This window comes from Sebastes fasciatus, chromosome 4 (genome assembly GCF_043250625.1).
Source record: "Sebastes fasciatus isolate fSebFas1 chromosome 4, fSebFas1.pri, whole genome shotgun sequence".
NCBI lineage: Eukaryota > Metazoa > Chordata > Actinopteri > Perciformes > Sebastidae > Sebastes > Sebastes fasciatus.
Genome location: NC_133798.1, coordinates 40000503 through 40021011, shown reverse-complemented (window position 1 = coordinate 40021011; position 20509 = coordinate 40000503). Strand labels below are relative to the sequence as shown.

The following is a 20509-nucleotide window of genomic DNA, read 5'->3' as shown; positions in this document are numbered from 1 at the left end:
ACGCGCTACGTCATCACGCAATGTAGGAGAGAGAGGCGTCTGTTTACAGCTACATCCATGGTTTACAGCCTGCAGGAACACAAACACTATATATACTTATATACTTATACACTTATATATGTCTATGTGCAGGATTATAAACACCATAAACACTATATACACTATATATGTCTATGTGCAGGACCAGAAACACTATAAACATTATAAACATATATGTTTATATACATATATATACGTATATACATATATACGTATATATACATAATATACGTATATATGCATATATACGTATATATGCATATATACGTATACATACATACATATATAAGTATATATGTATGTATACGTATATATGTATATATACGTATATATGTATATAAACATATATATGTATATATACAATATATATATACAATATACGTATATATACATATATACGTATATATGTATATATACGTATATATATCATATATACGTATATATGATATATATGATATATACGTATATATTACTATGTGCAGGACCATAGACATATTATATACGTATATATGTCTATATGATATATACGTATATATGTCTATGTGCAGGACTATAAACACTATAAACAGAATATAAAGATACTGATTTTATAACATATTTCACCATGATTCATAACTTAAAACTCTAAAATTATAAATTGACTAAAACTGTTAAATTGTTTAGACATTATACATTTAATCCAATTGTTTAACAATGGATGTTTTTGTTTGTTTGTTATTATTCATCTTTTCATTTTCTTACATTTCATTTGTTGTATAGTATTTTTATATTATTTTTATATTGTAAAATATTTTTGCAGAATTGTAATGAAAAATCTGAACATTCAAATATATTGTATTGAACTTTTGAAATAAAGTATTAACATATATATATATATATATATATATATATATTTGAATTCCTCAATTATTATGTAGACTTTCTTAGCACATTACATGATGCAGGGCTTTATATTGTTTTAAAACAATGTAAACATTATAAATACAGACATTATTATGAGCATATAAAGTCTTATTGATACTTCTAAAGAATATAATCAGTATTAATAACTGTATTATTCCTCCTACAGTCTGTAATGTCTCAAGTCTGACACATTCTATGATGCAGTTCCTCCCTGTGACCACTGGAGGACATTAAAACTCCTGATTTTCAATACACAGGTCAAGTTAGCAACAGCACATTTTTATTTGTATTTATTTATTTATTTATTTACCAGTTGGTAAACCTGAATAAAGTATATATTTTAAAGCATCATCAGTTGCTGAGTCTCCCTCTGTGTTGACGATAGGAGATGTTGATCTGTGTATTATAAATCACAAGTGTTTGCTGCCCTCTAGTGGCGACAGCGAGGAACTGATCAATTAGTCAAAGTGACGTCATTTTAGACATTATAGCATAACTCACACTTCCGGTTACACATTTCAAAATAAAACTTTCATCATACACAGAGATGTAGTTACTCGTGGTCACCGCAGGAGGGCAGTGTAAGGTCATGGTAATGATTGACCATAAACATTAATAACATGACAAATAAACGATATTTAGTGTTATTATTTAAAGTTACACAGAGTATTTTTTAGAGATTATTTTGTACACATAAAGGAAATAAAACACAACATCCCAATAGTGTTTTCATTTATAACTCCCATATTGTGTTGACAAGAAGATGCAAAGGATTAACAATAAATCTGCTGTTTACATGATGCAGGGCGTTATATTGTTTTATAACAAAGTATACCTTATAAATACAGGCATTATTATGAAAATATAATGTCTTATTGATACCTCTAAAGAATATAATCAGTATTGATAACTGTATTATTCCTCCTACAGTCTGTAATGTCTCCAGTGACTCATTCTATGATGCAGTTCCTCCCTGTGACCACTGGAGCACATTAAAACTCCTGATTTAAATACACAGGTCAAGTTAGCAACAGCACATTTGTATTTACCAGTTGTTTAACCTGAATAACACATTTTATTTAAAAATATGAATACTAAGTTTAATAATTTAACAACAAAGCAAAGCTTTTTAAAGCTCACTCTTACTAAAGACAGCTGGTACATTACAAACATGTTTGAATAGATTCATAATTTAATGATCCTCATTAAACTAGTTTAGATGTTCATAAAATTTGTGCACAGTGTTTGTGTGATAATATTGTTCAATTTCCATATGTGACAACAATGCAAATAATATATATATATATATATACACACACATTAAAGTCTTCATAGAGGTAGTTGCAGTAGTTGTAAATGTATATAATGAATTAGTAATCTGAGATATTTCTTGATAACGTCACTAGGTGGGGTCTGTTGATGAGGATAGTTACCATCAGCTGTACTGATGAACTGACCCTCCAGCTGTCTGTCTGCTTCTCAGAGCTCCTGCAGATCACAGTCACACATGTTGGGAGGTGTCAGTTGAAAACATTCTCATCTCTATTGCACAACGAGACGTAGTCAGTCACTAGTTCTACTACATCCACGATCCAACTACCATTCAGTTCATGTCAACATTATGTGATTAAAAGTTCAATAAAAACCTTAAACGCCGTCTTTCATGACACACTAATAAAAGATGAACGTTTTCTTTTTATTATGACAGAAAAACAGAAACAAATCCTGCAAAGATCAATGTGTGGAAAATCACATTTCTCCCAACGGCTCAGTCCAAAGGTCCTCTCTCTCAGTCTGCATTATATATATATATATATATATATATATATATATAATAGACTACTTTATTTATATATATATATATATATAAATATAATGGCCCTCTCTCTCAGTCTGCATTATATATATATATATATATATATATATATATAATGGTCCTCTCTCTCAGTCCAGATTATATTTATATTAATATTAATATGCTTCTCTGGTCCGTATCTGCATCACTACAGTAGAAGTCTTAATGTTGGAGCGGTGGTGTACACAGTGTTCTTCAGCGTTGACATCGGTTTACTCTAAAATCACATTTGTTTATTTCTTTTGACCCAAATTGTTCGTTGGGTGAATGAATCAGCTCCGACACTCAAACAGTCCGACTCAGTTCACAGAATAATAAAGTAGAAGTTATTTTAAGGTTCGAGGTGCAAACAGAATAATCCTTCAGAGGTCCTCCAGCAGTTACTTAAACACTAATCTGTGTTCTTTACAGTACTTCTATATCGTACTTTTTACTCCACTACATTTATTTAACATCTTTAGTTACTTTGCAGGTTAAGATTTTATATACAAAACATCATATAGAGTTTATAAAATATGATATAATGTTCATAATAATCTGATAATAGGATTGTTATTTAACACCGTAACACTCACAGAGGATTATTTTCTGCATACGGTACATTTTATTAAAAATACTTACTGTATGTACTCAAGTATTATTTCAATGCAGGACTTTTACTTGTATTGAGGTATTTTTACAGTGTTGTATTGTTACTAAAGTAAAGATGTGAACCCTCCACTGACCTGCAGTATTCTGGATCAGAGAGAAGATGTAATGACTTTAACCAGCCTGAAGCCTCTAAATACTGACGTACAACTGGTACAGAGAAGGTTGAAGGTCAATAGACGATGCACTAAGTCACATATCTCTGTGCATCACATGTAGTCCATTATGAAGGTTTCTATTAATCACAGCTGGGAAATACACAGAATGCAGCACACATCCAACATCAGGATACGATCGGATACGCTGAGAAAACAAACAGATTAAATGTAATGCCTTTATGGCAAATGTCTGTATAGAAGCTTTACAACTCTAAAACTTAAAAAATGTAAAACGGTCTCGTCTGTCGTGAAATAAGAGACGGTTGTTTCTCGTGCCAGCGTCACAAATACGTCCTCTTTCACCTCAGAGTCCAACGACGGGCAGCAGATAACCTGTTCCCACGTTACGCTCGCTTCCCAGATCCTCCATCAGGACAAAGATTCTTAAATATAAATGTCAAACATCGTCTTAATGAAGTCCAGGCTTTTGGATTAGAACTAAATTGACCCGCCGTTATCTGGTGTCGGCTCGCTGCAGGAAATCCAGCCCAGATGTGAGAGACACTTCGTTGTTTCACTTTTAAGAATCTCTATCTGTCAACTGGCGGACGAAAAACATTCTCACACATGACGAAGGAATGTACCAGTTACTGAAGAATTAAGATGTTGTGTGTGTGTGTGTGTGTGTGTGCGTGCGTGCGTGCGTGCGTGCGTGCGTGCGTGCGCGTGCGTGTGTGTGTGTGTGAAGGAGACGAGGACTTTAATTGTAAACTGATGCAGACTGATCCTCAGGATTAAGGCAGGTGTTGTATCATATCTCTGCTTTGCTAAATGAATCTATTTATTTGTCCTCGGCGTGCAGACGTGTGTCGGTAGAATAATACTGACCCGGTTGGTTTGTACCTTCAGGCAGGCAGACTGAGTGTGGTGTTACAGGAGGCTGGCGCTGCACTACGACAGTTGCTGGGTTCACTCCAGTTCAGCTGGAAATGAGACACTTATGCACATAACAGACATGACCGACGACACCGGCTCCTCTGCCCGGAGTGGAGGGAGATGAAGTGGTCTGCCAGGAAGCCCGGCCTGCAGAGCCGGACTGATGGTCAGATGTTTGTTCTAGACTGCATGGAAAAAAAACAGTGTTTACACGATCCAGGACGGAGAGCGGGCCGAGCCAGCTCACCGGGGGAATTCAAAACACTTTATCCTAAGAGGGCACCCTGAGGAGAAAAAACCTGCTGTCCATAAAAGGGTAGAGCCAGTCGGGAGGGTTTTACTGGGAATAATAGAGCTCCTGGCAGCGCGCCGCAGAACAACATGGATTCATTTAGATTGGCTATTATCAGATGAACTGACCCTCTTGACCTTAATCAGCTGCAGTCATCAGTACTTTCAGTACTGCTCCTCATGCTGCCGCCTCAGGTTAGTTTGTTGTGGCGGTCTGAGGGTTATTCCTGGCTGAGCTGTAAGAGATGTGTCTCTGTGATAATAAATCAATACAGCTCAGTGTTCAGACAGAAGTCTCTTGAGACTGTAAACATTTCTCTCACACTAGTTCCCAGAGTAAGTGTTGGAGTACTGAAGTGACAGTGAAAGGTGAAAGGACACTTATTCCTGCTTTTATCCTGCCAACAGTCTTCAGATGTCAGATGAGCTCATCGCTGCATTAGAAGACCTGCGATGTAAAGTCCTATAGTATGTTTGGATAGAGAGTCTCCACCTTTACGTACACGGATTACAAGACCTCTGGATACAGTAGAGCGCTGCAGGGATGACGTATTCATGTAAACCAACCAGGAGGTGATCATCTCCCTGGTTCCTCCACTAACAGGAAGTGATCATCTCCCTGGTTCCTCCACTAACAGGAAGTGATCATCTCCCTGGTTCCTCCACTAACAGGAAGTGATCATCTCTCTGGTTCCTAACAGGAAGTGATCATCTCTCTGGTTCCCTCCGCTAACAGGAAGTGATCATCTCCCTGGTTCCCTCCACTAACAGGAAGTGATCATCTCTCTGGTTCCCTCCACTAACAGGAAGTGATCATCTCTCTGGTTCCTAACAGGAAGTGATCATCTCTCTGGTTCCTAACAGGAAGTGATCATCTCTCTGGTTCCCTCCACTAACAGGAAGTGATCATCACCCTGGTTCCCTCCACTAACAGGAAGTGATCATCTCCCTGGTTCCCTCCACTAACAGGAAGTGATCATCTCTCTGGTTCCCTCCACTAACAGGAAGTGATCATCACCCTGGTTCCCTCCACTAACAGGAAGTGATCATCTCCCTGGTTCCCTCCACTAACAGGAAGTGATCATCTCTCTGGTTCCCTCCACTAACAGGAAGTGATCATCTCTCTGGTTCCTCCACTAACAGGAAGTGATCATCTCTCTGGTTCCTCCACTAACAGGAAGTGATCATCACCCTGGTTCCCTCCACTAACAGGAAGTGATCATCTCCCTGGTTCCCTCCACTAACAGGAAGTGATCATCACCCTGGTTCCCTCCACTAACAGGAAGTGATCATCTCTCTGGTTCCCTCCACTAACAGGAAGTGATCATCTCTCTGGTTCCCTCCACTAACAGGAAGTGATCATCTCTCTGGTTCCATCCACTAACAGGAAGTGATCATCTCCCTGGTTCCCTCCACTAACAGGAAGTGATCATCTCTCTGGTTCCCTCCACTAACAGGAAGTGATCATCAATCTGGTTCCCTCCACTAACAGGAAGTGATCATCTCTCTGGTTCCCTCCACTAACAGGAAGTGATCATCTCCCTGGTTCCCTCCACTAACAGGAAGTGATCATCACCCTGGTTCCCTCCACTAACAGGAAGTGATCATCTCCCTGGTTCCTCCACTAACAGGAAGTGATCATCTCTCTGGTTCCTAACAGGAAGTGATCATCTCTCTGGTTCCTAACAGGAAGTGATCATCTCTCTGGTTCCTAACAGGAAGTGATCATCTCTCTGGTTCCCTCCACTAACAGGAAGTGATCATCTCTCTGGTTCCTAACAGGAAGTGATCATCTCTCTGGTTCCCTCCACTAACAGGAAGTGATCATCTCTCTGGTTCCTAACAGGAAGTGATCATCTCTCTGGTTCCCTCCACTAACAGGAAGTGATCATCTCTCTGGTCCCCTCCACTAACAGGAAGTGATCATCTCTCTGGTTCCTAACAGGAAGTGATCATCTCTCTGGTTCCTAACAGGAAGTGATCATCTCTCTGGTTCCCTCCACTAACAGGAAGTGATCATCTCCCTGGTTCCCTCCACTAACAGGAAGTGATCATCTCTCTGGTTCCCTCCACTAACAGGAAGTGATCATCTCTCTGGTTCCCTCCACTAACAGGAAGTGATCATCTCTCTGGTTCCTAACAGGAAGTGATCATCTCTCTGGTTCCCTCCACTAACAGGAAGTGATCATCTCTCTGGTTCCTAACAGGAAGTGATCATCTCTCTGGTTCCCTCCACTAACAGCCAATGGGATTGTTCCGTTGGATCATTGCAGAACATCAGCTCTGTGGTAAACACATGTTTATGATACTGACGTTCAGTAAGATAATCTCCACTAATTAACTCCACTTTTATGATTTTTGAATACAATCGTCAGAAGTAAAGATCTAACGTTAGGCTGTAGATGAAGTCCACCGCGGTCACATGAACGTATAGAGTAAACACAACGAGGCTGTGAAGGAGGACTAATGTTCCGCGTGACGACGTTTAGTCGTCTCATTTAGCCACTTGTTAGCGACCACCTTTATTAAACACATAAAGGCTTCAAAATTCACACGTGGGATATTTATTGATGTGTTTTATGTCGTAGAACAAAACATTCAAACCTCTTCAGCTTGTGTTAAGCACAGACCTGATCTCAGGCATCTAACTAAAAACCCACTGACTTCCAGACGAGGGAACAGGAAGTGTTAAAATGCTAAAACTCATCTCTGGGTTTTAGGACTCATTCCTGCAGCTCTGCATTGTCTAGTCCAGAGGTCAGAGGTCAGCAACCTGCGTCTCTTCAGCTCCTCTCCAGTGGCTCCCTGTGGATTTATAAACATGGAAATGAATAACTGTTCTGTGTTTACATTTTCATTTTTATTTATCATTGTTGTAGGTCTATGGTACGACGGTACGACGGAGTATTAGGGCCACATTGAGGAAAAACATTAATCTGAGATTTCAAGAATAAGGTCATAATATTATAAAGTAGTAATTTTATGTGTTATTATCTTTATTCTCGTAAAGTTATGACTTTATTCTGTAAATCTCAGATGTTTTTCCCTCAATGTGGCCCTAATACTCCGTAGTACATTGTCTCTTTGGCCCTCACTGCATTAGACTGATATACTATATACTTAGACTATAAACTGTGTTACCTTCATCACAAAGACCAGATGTTTTGTGGCTCCAGACAGATTTCTTTATGTGCCTAAAATGTCTCTTTTGATAGTAAAGCGTCCTTGGGTTTCTTGAAAGGCGCTATATAAATCCAAGTTATTATTATTATTATTATTATTAAAGGACTAGTTGAAACATATTACAGTAAAACACTGAACTGATTGAATCCTCTCAAACTGTTGACGTAACTGTGAACGTGCACGTCGGCGTTGTTCAATATTGAGTTTTCTTCCACCTGAACTCATTTTTCTTCTCTAACCTGAAGCTTCCCACAGTCCTCTGGCTAAACAAACGGTTTCCTTTTGTCATTATCGAAGAACAGCTGAGAAACCTCTCCAGCTTTGTGCAGTCGGAGTAAACGGACAATGAAAGAGAACAAAAAGGGTCACGTTTCATCACAGTTTAAAAATAAGACGATTGAAGCGGACTAACAAGCATCAAACACGGACACAGCTCTGAAGCATCCAGCTCTGGCATCGCATGCTATCTCTCATATCTCATATCCTGTGGTGGGACTGACATTCACACCCCGGGTCTGAGAAACTAAAGCCTCATTATCTAAACTCCCTGCCAAGCAGATGGCTCATTTAGTTCATGTGACTGTGTTTTCTCTCCTTCTTTTTTCTGACTATATGTAGACACAATGAATTAGCAAAGAAGCAGAATCTTGGCTGAAAGGACGGTGTGCACGCAGCGAGCTTAGCCTCTCCACCCAGACAACGCCTCAGCGCTTCTCCACACTTGTTAAGGATTAGTACCGTCCGAATAAAGTCAATAGAACATGAGAGATTTCTCTCCCCTGGCGTTGTCTTTGAGTCAAGCGGCCTTCTTGGATAAATCTGACATTCCTGACTTTCATTACTCAGAAGCTCGACTAAACCATGCAGCTTACAGTAAAATGAAATATGTCTTTACAAATTTCAGTAACAATGTCTTGGCTCTGGCCGAGCAGCTGATATTTTGCTTCAGACGCATATTTTGACCCGTCGCATCTGTCACTCACATGTCCTCGGACCCGACAGGAAGCTCGGGTAGCGCCTGCCAGAGCAACTGTGACACACATGCATATTGATGCGTTTACTGTAGGAGTACATCATGGAGGGAGAATGCATCACAACTGGTCCTCATTAAGTGATGTGATTACAGTGAGGATACACTGGAATGTAATAATAGGATTACAATAAGACTGTAAGGCTTTCTAAAGCTTTCACACTTTGTGCTTCTTCCTGACTGATCATTGATCGGTGATCACTGAATCATTCTGCTGATGTAAAGTAGAAATATTTGACCGTTTCCTCTCGCTTCATGCGTATCATCTACTATCTAATCTACTATCTAACTGAGACCATCTACTGAGAACAACATCCACACAATCCTCCTCCTCTCGCTCTGTTTTTTTCCCACCTGTTTCCCTCTGGAAGCTTCTCGCTGCTCGTTTCTCTCTCAGACTCTGTTTCCATCAGCTCCCCCTCCCTCCTCTTCTCCCTCCCACCCTACCTCCTCCTCTCACTGTCACTGTCTCAGACTGAGGTGGGTCTTTTTTACACTCTCTCCCTCTTATCCTTTCACTCTTTACTGTCAGGACGCAATGAGGTTAACAGCACTGTGCGTATGTGGGACCCTGCTGGTCCTCTTGAGCCTCTCTCGGACCACAGCGGACCCTGATGAAGAAGACCTCCTGGGGGATCACGGATTCGGACCCTGCGTTGCGACTCTGAGACCCGAGGGGCCGTGCAGACCGGGGCAGGATGAGAACACGTGCCCGTACCTGTTCAGTCTGCCACCGCTGACTCTCCAACTACCGAAGCAGCTCAGAGAGCTGGAGAAGATCGTGGAGGATTTGCAGAAGCTGAAGGACAACGTGGACCAGCTGAGGAAGATGTGTGCAGACTGTACAGTAAGCCAAACTGAGAGAGAGTGTGGGAGGCAAAGAGAAAGAGAGCATGAAAAGCTGAATGAGGGTACGGACAGACATACGGAGGAGAGGAACTGGCTGAATGAGAGAACTCCTGAGAGGACAGAAGCTTTCAGCAGGGAGTGTAGGACAGACAGGGTTAAAGCAGAGAAGACTATGGCAGGAGATGGTGACACTGACTCAGAAAAAAGAACAATTCTGGAAGAGAAAGAGGGAAAGAAATGGGAAGCAGAGAGAGAGAGCAATAAAGGGGTCGTAAAAGAAAATGAGAGAGACAAAAACCTAAAAGAAGTGGCAGAAAAAGATGGAAAAACGAAGACAGAAGTGGCAAAAGCAAAGGACAAACTGGGACAGGCAAAGGTGCCAACTTCTGTTGGAAATGAGAGAACAGTGGTCAGAAAAAAGGTTGTCGAAAAAAATAACAGGGAGACCGAGACAGACAGAAACACAGACAAAGATGGAAAAGGGAATTCAAAGGGAGATCCAGAGGACAGACTGGAGAATGAAAAAGAGAGGAAAAGTACAAGTAATGTGAAAAATAAGGAGAAAACAGCAGAAAGTGACCGTCACGTGTGGCGAGATGAAACAAAGGAAACAGACAGAAAGACTGAAACTGAAGAAGACGGGGACGGTGATGAAATAAAGATGTCCGAGGGCCGTGATGAGCATACAGATAAGGACGGAGAGCAGCACGGGAAGGAGAGGGAGAAGGAAATGGAAATAAAAGAGGAGCGAAATAATGAGAAATCAAAACAGATTGAAAGCATTGGGCGTGCAGAAAAAGAGAAGACTATAAAAGAGGGGGAGGAGGAGGACAGAGAGACGGGAACGGAGATCAAAACAGAAGGAGAAAAAAGGGTCCAGAGTGTCCAGAGAGACGGGGATGGAGAATCAGCATCCAGCGAGTCGACCGAGGGGACAGACTTTGTTTCAATCAGCCCGACTCTTCAGTCTATCATTAGTTCAGCCCCGAGGCTCCACTCCATGGACCCAGACGGAGCTAGAACCTTTACGTCATCTCTTCCGTCTCCTCCGTCTCCTCCTCTGTCCAGCTCCACTTCACATTTCATCACAGAGGTCAATCAAGCAAAGACAGTAGTTGCCGATGGACTACAAACCCAAAGTACCGGCTGTGGAGCAGCTGGCTTCTCTGAGCACCCGAGCCCTGATGCAGAGGAAGGCTTTAGGACCACAAGTAGGCCAACAACAGCAGCAGCCACAATAAACACATTGGGTGGTCTTAGACAACAGATAACCAGTCCCACTTCAAGGTTCACCTCGACAACCAGTGCAACACCTGGGGCAGGCTTCCAGGGTCAAGTTAGCTCAACGACAGCAGCTACAACTCCTCGACAGACTTTATACACAACTACGTTCACAGGAGTTTCAGACCGCAGCCGTTGGACAGCCAGAAAGAACATCACCTCAAACACTAAGACTGGCGTGAAACCTCTTCCAGGTCGCGGACCGAAGCCCGGTGAAAAGCATAAACCTGCCAATAAGCCTGAAGCAGATCAAAAGCTTAAAAACCCGAAGAATGACCGTAAACCTGACCGAGCTCCTCCGCCTGATAAAAAAACTAAACATGACCAAAAGCAGAGACCTTCTCACCAAAAACCCACAACCGACCAAAGATCTAAACCCAGCAAAGACCCTAAACGAGTCCAGATCCCAAAACCAGACCAAACACCTCGACCTGATCATTTACCGACTGATCGTAACAATCAAATACCTAAATGTGACCGAGAACATCCAACTGATCAAAGCAAGCCAAAATCTCATCAAAAGCCAACGCTTCCTGTTCAGAGACCGACATCTCATCAGAGACCTCAAACTGTAAACGCAACTGGTTCTGACCCTCGAACTGACCGAGAACCTGAATCTGTTGAAATCCCAATTACTACTCAAAACTCAAAACCTAAGAAAAAGCCAGTTCATCCTCTCAGAACCGACGAGTCTGATCAAACTCAAAAACCCGATCAAAGATCTACAATAAACCGATATCTCACACCGGTTCAAGAGCCTGAAAGGAGAGCCACAACGAGCCTCACGCCAACACCTGACCAGAAGCCTTTAACAGAATTAATGGAAAACTTTGATGAAAATCCTTCGCCCAAGCCGAAATCTGTCAAAGACTCAACACCTGGACAAACACTTACACCTGATAGTGCCCTCATCATCACACCCCCTGAACCTGATAGTGCCCTCATCAAACCCCCTGAACCTGATAGTGCCCTCATCATCACACCCCCTGAACCTGATAGTGACCTCATCAAACCCTCTGAACCTGATAGTGCCCTCATCAAACCCTCTGAACCTGATAGTGCCCTCATCAAACCCTCTGAACCTGATAGTGCCCTCATCATCACACCCCCTGAACCTGATAGTGCCCTCATCATCACACCCCCTGAACCTGATAGTGCCCTCATCATCACACCCCCTGAACCTGATAGTGCCCTCATCATCAAACCCTCTGAACCTGATAGTGCCCTCATCATCACACCCCCTGAACCTGATAGTGCCCTCATCAAACCCTCTGAACCTGATAGTGCCCTCATCAAACCTGGTAAACCTGATAGTGCCCTCATCAAACCCTCTGAACCTGATAGTGCCCTCATCAAACCCGGTAAACCTGATAGTGCCCTCATCAAACCCTCTGAACCTGATAGTGCCCTCATCAAACCCTCTGAACCTGATAGTGCCCTCATCATCAAACCCTCTGAACCTGATAGTGCCCTCATCATCAAACCCTCTGAACCTGATAGTGCCCTCATCAAACCCGGTAAACCTGATAGTGCCCTCATCAAACCCTCTGAATCTGATAGTGCCCTCATCGTCACACCCCCTGAACCTGATAGTGCCCTCATCGTCACACCCCCTGAACCTGATAGTGATCTCATCAAACCCTCTGAACCTGATAGTGCCCTCATCAAACCCTCTGAACCTGATAGTGCCCTCATCAAACCCGGTAAACCTGATAGTGCCCTCATCAAACCCTCTGAATCTGATAGTGCCCTCATCGTCACACCCCCTGAACCTGATAGTGATCTCATCAAACCCGGTAAACCTGATAGTGCCCTCATCAAACCCTCTGAATCTGATAGTGCCCTCATCGTCACACCCCCTGAACCTGATAGTGATCTCATCACACCCCCTGAACCTGATAGTGATCTCATCAAACCCTCTGAACCTGATAGTGCCCTCATCAAACCCTCTGAACCTGATAGTGATCTCATCACACCCCCTGAACCTGATAGTGCCCTCATCATCACACCCCCTGAACCTGATAGTGCCCTCATCATCACACCCCCTGAACCTGATAGTGCCCTCATCATCACACCCCCTGAACCTGATAGTGCCCTCATCAAACCTGGTAAACCTGATAGTGCCCTCATCAAACCCGGTAAACCTGATAGTGCCCTCATCAAACCCTCTGAACCTGATAGTGCCCTCATCGTCACACCCCCTGAACCTGATAGTGATCTCATCAAACCCTCTGAACCTGATAGTGCCCTCATCAAACCCTCTGAACCTGATAGTGCCCTCATCGTCACACCCCCTGAACCTGATAGTGATCTCATCAAACCCCCTGAACCTGATAGTGATCTCATCACACCCCCTGAACCTGATAGTGATCTCATCACACCCCCTGAACCTGATAGTGATCTCATCACACCCCCTGAACCTGATAGTGCCCTCATCACACCGACCGATCAAAAGCCTAAACCCAGCCAAAAAGCCCCTAAAATAAACCAGAAGCCTAAACCTAGCCCAAAACATCCAGAGGTCGTAACAGGCCCAAAGACTAAACCGAAGGTGAAGCCTAAACCTGACCAAACACCACTGACCCGTCCAGGGCTTAGAACACCTCGGCCTGACCAAACTCTGAAAGCAGAATCCAACAAAACATCCAAACCGAGGCCTCCAGCCAGACGCAGGCCACCGACCCGGCCTACAGTCGGGCCAGGAGCAACACCTGTTCAAAGGCCAAAACCAGCAGGGCGACTGAAGCCAAGTCCAAAGACCAAAACAGATTCAGAGCCTCTTCAAATCAGCGGAACTCCATCAGACGACATCCAAAACTCCCAAACTGACATGCCACCTGCACCTGGCCCCGTAACACAGATTACTGAAGTCAGTCATTCCACGGAGGAGTTCCGACCCAGCACCATGAAAACTATCACTCTGGATCCAAAGACCTCCAACAGCCTGGAGACTGGACCCTTCCCTCGCCCTCACACCGTCTCCGAAGGCTTCACCGTGAGCCCGACCAGCAGGATCACGTCTGATCTGAGGCCACAAACAGCCGGTCGACCACCATCCATCCCAACGACAACAAGACCAAACAAAATCATCCGTGGGATCCTCCCGGGTGTTATCCTCCCGGGTGTTATCCTCCCGGGTGTTATCCTCCCGGGTGTTATCTCTAGCACCGGTCCAGGATCCACAAAGACAAATCAAGCTTCTACGACTGACTCCAGCTTACAAGCTAGGCCCCTTCACACTGTGAAGGAAACAGCACCCAGGCACACTCCAGACGAAGTGATGGTTCCAGTCCCAACCCCCAGCACCCAAACTACCTCCACCATGAGCCCTGACCTCAGGTCAACAACCCCCGTCACCTCTGGCCCCGAGCCCCCGGCTGCTGAGGCTTCCACTCCCAGTGCACGAGAACTGCGTGTGAAAATCAACCAGGTGGCGGCTTTCTTCAATAACAGCCTGAGTCCAAGTGGAAGAGCACTGGACAGGCATCCTAAAGGGCACCTGGAGGACAACCAGGGGGGCAGCAGACCTCACAGGCCCGGCAGCAAACTACCAACACGGAGACCATCTAAAGGCAAGACATCTTATCTTTAACACTAGCACAGTGATGCATGTTCTACCATGAAGGTTGCTGTTATTGCCAGAGCGTGCATGGAATAATAATAGCATGTATAACAGCACGTGCACCACCGTGCATAATACTGTAATGGTTGCTTTGTTTCAACAGTCAACTCTCAGAAATGTATTAACAGAGAGATAATTACAGATGAGGAGGAGAGGAGAGGAGACGTGTGCAACTTCACAATGAAATCCTCTCAAATTCACAACCAACCTCATAAAACCTACCGTGTTCTGTTGACATTACATCACAATAATTAGAAAACTGTTTAGTATTTAAGAGATTATAATTGTATTACTCACTCAACAAACTGGTATGACATGAGCTGAAAGGATTTTAAATAAGAGGACCACACGCTGAGCACAAACGATATGAGTTAATGATAATATAATGATGTGGTCTGAGATCATCTTTGTGCCATACATCACGGCTAAAGGAGGAATCTGCGTATGTATGCAAAATGTGTGTGCCTGAGTGTCGTGATTAAAGATAAAACCACAACTATGTGTAGACTAACAGCTTTAAAACATCCCTCAGTGGAGCGTTGCTCAGTCAGTCAATCATTCAGCGTCAGATCAGTCTGGTGGACTCTTCAGTTTAAAGCTTGAATTCAGATGCTGCATATTAATCAAACTAAGAGATCCTAAAGCCTCCTTATCATGTGAATTAACACTAACATGTGAAGGTCTTCATTATACTGTATATTTGACTTTTATTTATCAAAACAATCACGATGAAAAGACTGGTGTTGTAGTTGCACATTTTAAAATCTGCATTTGCTTTTATCTCTCAGATGTGATTTTAAATACGGTATCTCCTGTGGAGGTCCAGGTCTTGAAATTCTTCGAAAACACTCAGTCTTTTATGGTGGAAAAGTGTCTTTGCCCCGACCTGTTGCACTCGTGACCTCAACCAACACATTTCACGGCTCCATCACAGCTGCGAGGTGATATTTATTTACACCTGCAAGATACGAGCAGAAGTTCACTCTAAACGAAGACAGGCACGATCTCTTCTGGGGGATTTCAGATAAATCAATTCATCATCTGTCACCACTTATCCTGTTGGGGGGAGGGGGCGGGGGGGTACAGACTATTACAGGGCCGACACATAGAGACAGACAACCATTCACACCTACGGGACATTTAGAGTCAACAATGAACCTGCATGTCTTTGGACTGTGGGAGGAACATGCTAACTCCACACAGAAGCCAACCCCAGCTGCGAGCGTCTTGCTGTGAGGCGGCGGCGCTACAGTAACCGCTGCTCCACCGTGTCGCCCACGCCTTTGAGAGAAAGCTGTAGCTCATAATTCTTTGTGATTTCTTTCCATCTCCCTCGTCTGCAGTCAGCGTGGCCAGAGACTGCTCCGACCACCTGCTCAGGGGACACACAAAGAGCAGAGTGTACCTGGTGACCCCTGACCTCCGCAGTAGAAGCTTCCCGGTCTTCTGTGACATGGAGCTGGACGGAGGAGGGTGGACGCTCCTGCAGCGCAGACAGGACGGCAGCGTGAGCTTCAACCGCACCTGGGCCGAGTACCGGTCGGGCTTCGGGGAGCTGGACGGAGGGGAGTTCTGGCTGGGCAACAACATGATCCACCTGCTGACCCGGGACAGGGACATGGTGCTGCGGGTGGAGCTGGAGGACTTTGACGGGGTGATGGAGTACGCAGAGTACGAGCAGTTCAGGGTGGCGAGCGAACGGATGCGTTACCGACTGACGGTGGGCGGTTACTCCGGTACTGCGGGCGACGCTCTGCGCTTCAGTAAAAGTTATGACCACAACAACAGGGCGTTCACCACACCGGACCGGGACCACGACCGCTATCCATCCGGGAACTGCGGCGCCTACTACAGCTCCGGCTGGTGGTTCGATGCCTGCATGGCTGCAAACCTCAACGGGAGGTACTACGTGGGGCGGTACAAGGGAGTCCGGGACGGTATCTTCTGGGGGACGTGGCAGAACATCTCTACAGAGTATTACCCCACCAACGACAGACAGTCCTTTAAAACGGTCCGGATGATGATCCGACCGAAGAGCTTCGGACCACAGGACTGACTCTCTACCTAAAATAACATAATAAACATAAACATAAAGGGTCGAACTACTAACTTCAACCATGAGCTCCTGAGATGCTCCTCACAGTTTAATCACAGCTGGTATACCCTAGTATAGTATAGTATAGTATAGTATAGTATAGTAGAGTAGAGTAGAGTAGAGTAGAGTAGAGTATAGTATAGTATAGTATAGTATAGTATAGTATAGTATAGTATAGTAGAGTAGAGTATAGTATAGTAGAGTAGAGTAGAGTAGAGTAGAGTATAGTATAGTATAGTATAGTATAGTATTCCCTCCACACGGTTATTGTTCACTGTTAACACGATGCTGCCACCTGGTGGTGTTTGATTCTGCACTAATACATAACCATATTTGTTTACAGGATGATATGACAATAACTGAGGATGTACATAGTTACAGAGGTTGTAGACCTAATTCCATATTATCTTTTTTATAGCCTTTTGATATTAACGTGTTGTTGTTTTTTAGAGTGGTATTTGTTTAAAGATGAGAGAGGGAATCCTCTCGTGAAGTTATTTTTCAGTGAATCTGACGGGTACGTAGCAACAGAGAATGAGATTTATTAATATTATTATTATTATTGCAGTACTGGAAGGCCAGTTGATGGTTGATTGAAGCTGCATGAGATGTTTTCTAATCAAAATTTGTTTTGTTAAGATAAATAAAATTGATGACTATATGAACATGGTTTTGTTTTATTTTTCCTTTGTTCTGTTAAAATAAACTAAAGTACAAAATAACCAATAAATTCAATAACAAGTAAGTAGAGTTAAATCAGCATCAACATGTTCAACAGAACTACAGATTAATCTGATTAACATGATTTAAAGCTGTTATTGTTTTAAATGCTTCAAGACTCAACTTCCCGACAGCCTTTGCGGAGAGAACGATGTCAACTGCGACGCGCTCACATGGTGCCTTCTGATTGGACAATACCTAAAGAGGGGCGGTGCTACATTTACACAAGATTGCACATCCGGCTTGTCTCTTAATTAAAGAAACACGAACTAAGACCGGAAGTGAAACGTTTTGCCTTCAAGATAAAAGCACACAAAATATCTGGGGCGAGTTCAGCCTGATGGTTTTTAATTTAGTCAATTATTCTCATCTAAAGGGATGAAAAGTGGGAGCTCCCTCAATGCTTGTAATATGTAGTGTAATAACAACAACTGCCCTGAGGACCCAGAAATACAGACCCCCCCAAAGGTCCAGGCTTAATGTGGTTTAACTAAATGATTTGTGCTAATTTAAATGAATTTAATTTAATTTAAAATCTATTTCGGGGAAATGTACTATAAAGCACAATGTCAGATGAGGTGGGCTCTGCAGGGATTTCTAATCGTGATGTTCTGTCTTAAAGCGGATCAATGAGTCAAAACCTACTATTGAGTCCTTTATTGAACAATTCTAAATGAATTTATGCTGAAATTAGCACACGGCAGACCGGGGACCAGGTAGTACTCCAGCACAGACTGGGAGGTAACAAAGGCCAGGCAGTTTATTGTCCCTTTACGAGGGACTGCACAGCATTCTTATCCCTTATTGTCCCACGTCCCACATATTGAGATGATGTCCCACATTTTCATCGACTCTAGTTTTCAAAAGTCAAACCGCTGCAGGACAGACGTTTCTCTAAAATCTGTCTTTCATCTAACGGCTGGTTAGAAAGCAGGAAGTCTGTCATCATCATGGCGCTGTGTTTGCTGTCAAACTGAGAACACGTGGGTCAAGTTCAGGTTCACAGTTCACCGTCTTCGCTTCGCTACGCCCAACGGAGAAAAATTGCGAGTCATCGCAGATTTAGACAGAATATGATGTAAACTAGCACAAAGAAAAGGAAGAACAGCTCCAACAAAGACTGTGAAACTACTTAGAATTATTTATAAGAAGGTGGAAGGAGATTCTCAGAGTTTTTAGTGAGTCCTTGAAAAGCGCTATATAAGTTGAATTTATTATTATTATTATTATTATTTTTCAATTTCACACTGAGGGGGAATACGACATGAAGAGACTCAGTTCATGAGAGTCTCACAAGACTCAAAAAGAGACGTGCCGATCTCTGGATGCATTAAAACATAGAGATGTTACAAGTTAGATAGACATTATATCTATAATGTAGACGACCTCTCAGCCTCGGTAACGTGTCCCACATTGTCCCACATTGTCCCACACAAAAATACTCTTGTTGGGATCTGGTCATTATAATAATAATCTGGTAATGGGGATGGAATAATATTTTAAGTCTACAGAAGTTATTGTATCTTTACAATAACAGAGGACTATATAGTGTAAAAGATCTAAATTATACTGTACAACAAATCCTACTTTAAATATACACTATATATATATATATACATATATATATATATATACACAGTATATATATATATATAAATATATACACAGCAATATGTACACAGCTCATCTTTGGTTTAGCTACAAGAAGTAGTATGTGAAGGCTCATTGTGGTTTACAAAGCATCATAGAGGCTTTAACCAGCCGGCTCAAGAGCTGCACTCATCCAGGCTCAGAAAACACTGACGAGATAGCCATCATATAACTGCTGTGGTCTTATCTTGTATGTTTTTTGTTTCTTTTTCTTTTCTTTTATTGCTATGGAGCCTCCTGCGTGTCTGAAATAAAGTTTGAATAGAATATACTTGAGCTTCAACACTGACTTTTACCAAAAAGAGCTTCTTTTTACGACCTACAATGGAGTCTGCTTCATTTTGATGGTTCATTATTTTTTTCTTTTATCTTGTAATATTGTTCTCAGTTTATTAAAATGTTCAAATTTTATTAAATTGTTTTTGTCATTAGAGCAATTAGTACACTAACACCAAGGCTGAAGCTTTTAGTCTGAAAAGTCGTACCGGAAGTATTAGTCTGGTGCTAACAGACAGACATGTGACCGCAGAGTACTGGAGGGCTCGGTCAGACCAGGACCGGTTACTGAGAGAGTCAGTGAGTCAGTGAGTTAGTGAGTTAGTGAGTTAGTGAGTTAGTGAGTCAGTGAGTTAGTGAGTCAGTGAGTTAGTGAGTTAGCAGCAGCAGCAGCAGCAGCAGCAGCAGCAGCAGCAGCAGCAGCAGCAGCAGCAGCAGCAGCAGCAGCAGCAGCAGCAGCAGCAGCAGCAGCAGCAGCAGCAGCAGCAGCAGCAGCAGCAGCAGCAGCAGCAGCAGCAGCAGCAGCAGCAGCAGCAGCAGCAGCAGCAGCAGCAGCAGCAGCAGCAGCAGCAGCAGCGGTGTTGAGGAGTGGATGAGCTGGTTCACCTGCAGGTAACAGAGATGTTGTGGAGCTCAGCAGGTCTGCGGTCAGCTGGTGTCGGTCTGGTCCGCTGCTGGTCGCTCTCAGTCGGTCTCAGGTCTCTCAGGTCCCGCTGTCCTCTCCGTTCCTCCCGGTTCTTCTCCGGTTCTGGTCCCCAGCAGGAGGAGGAGGTGAAGCGCTGGGTTCTGGCGGTCAGTCCGTTCAGCACCGTTCGGGCTCAGCTGAGCTGCAGCCTCTCCGTCAGCCCGCTGGACCCGCACCAGTTCCCCGAGGCGGACCGGGTCTTCATCACGGTGCACCGGACCGACACCGAGCAGGAGGCCGGTCTGGATGCCGGCCTGGATCACCTGCAGGTCCGCTACGAGGACCGGAACCAAGAGCTGCTCATCTCCGGGAAGAAGGTCCACAGCAGCGTGAAGATCCACCTGACTG

The 20509-nt window shown here is 43.5% G+C and overlaps 4 protein-coding genes across 6 annotated transcripts in view; 3 read left to right on the top strand and 1 right to left on the bottom strand.

The window, feature by feature from the left end:
• The window catches only part of rad52 (RAD52 homolog, DNA repair protein), a 120500-nt gene that overhangs the window by 91938 nt on the left and 8053 nt on the right, over positions 1 to 20509 (bottom strand). The window lies entirely within an intron of this gene.
• On the top strand, positions 9507 to 13600 carry LOC141766954 (uncharacterized). Its single transcript, XM_074634176.1, has 2 exons — positions 9507 to 12201; positions 12674 to 13600. The coding sequence occupies exons 1-2, from the start codon at positions 9522 to 9524 to the stop codon at positions 13597 to 13599; spliced, it is 3606 nt and encodes a 1201-aa protein (XP_074490277.1). The 5' UTR covers positions 9507 to 9521; the 3' UTR covers position 13600.
• Positions 16069 to 17568, top strand: LOC141767011 (fibroleukin-like). Its single transcript, XM_074634280.1, has 2 exons — positions 16069 to 16917; positions 17024 to 17568. The coding sequence occupies exon 1, from the start codon at positions 16189 to 16191 to the stop codon at positions 16789 to 16791; it is 603 nt and encodes a 200-aa protein (XP_074490381.1). The 5' UTR covers positions 16069 to 16188; the 3' UTR covers positions 16792 to 16917; positions 17024 to 17568.
• The window catches only part of fam185a (family with sequence similarity 185 member A), an 8280-nt gene continuing 7550 nt past the window's right edge, over positions 19780 to 20509 (top strand). Inside the window, exons 1-2 of one of the 3 annotated variants that reach the window (XM_074634260.1) lie at positions 19780 to 19820; positions 20041 to 20509. The exon at positions 20041 to 20509 is cut by the window's right edge and continues 15 nt beyond it. In XM_074634260.1, coding sequence (XP_074490361.1) covers positions 20098 to 20509 — 412 coding nt within the window. In that variant the 5' untranslated portion in view covers positions 19780 to 19820; positions 20041 to 20097. Of the gene's footprint in view, positions 19849 to 20025 lie in introns of all 3 variants that reach the window. The other 2 variants (XM_074634258.1, XM_074634259.1) reach the window with 2 other exon arrangements.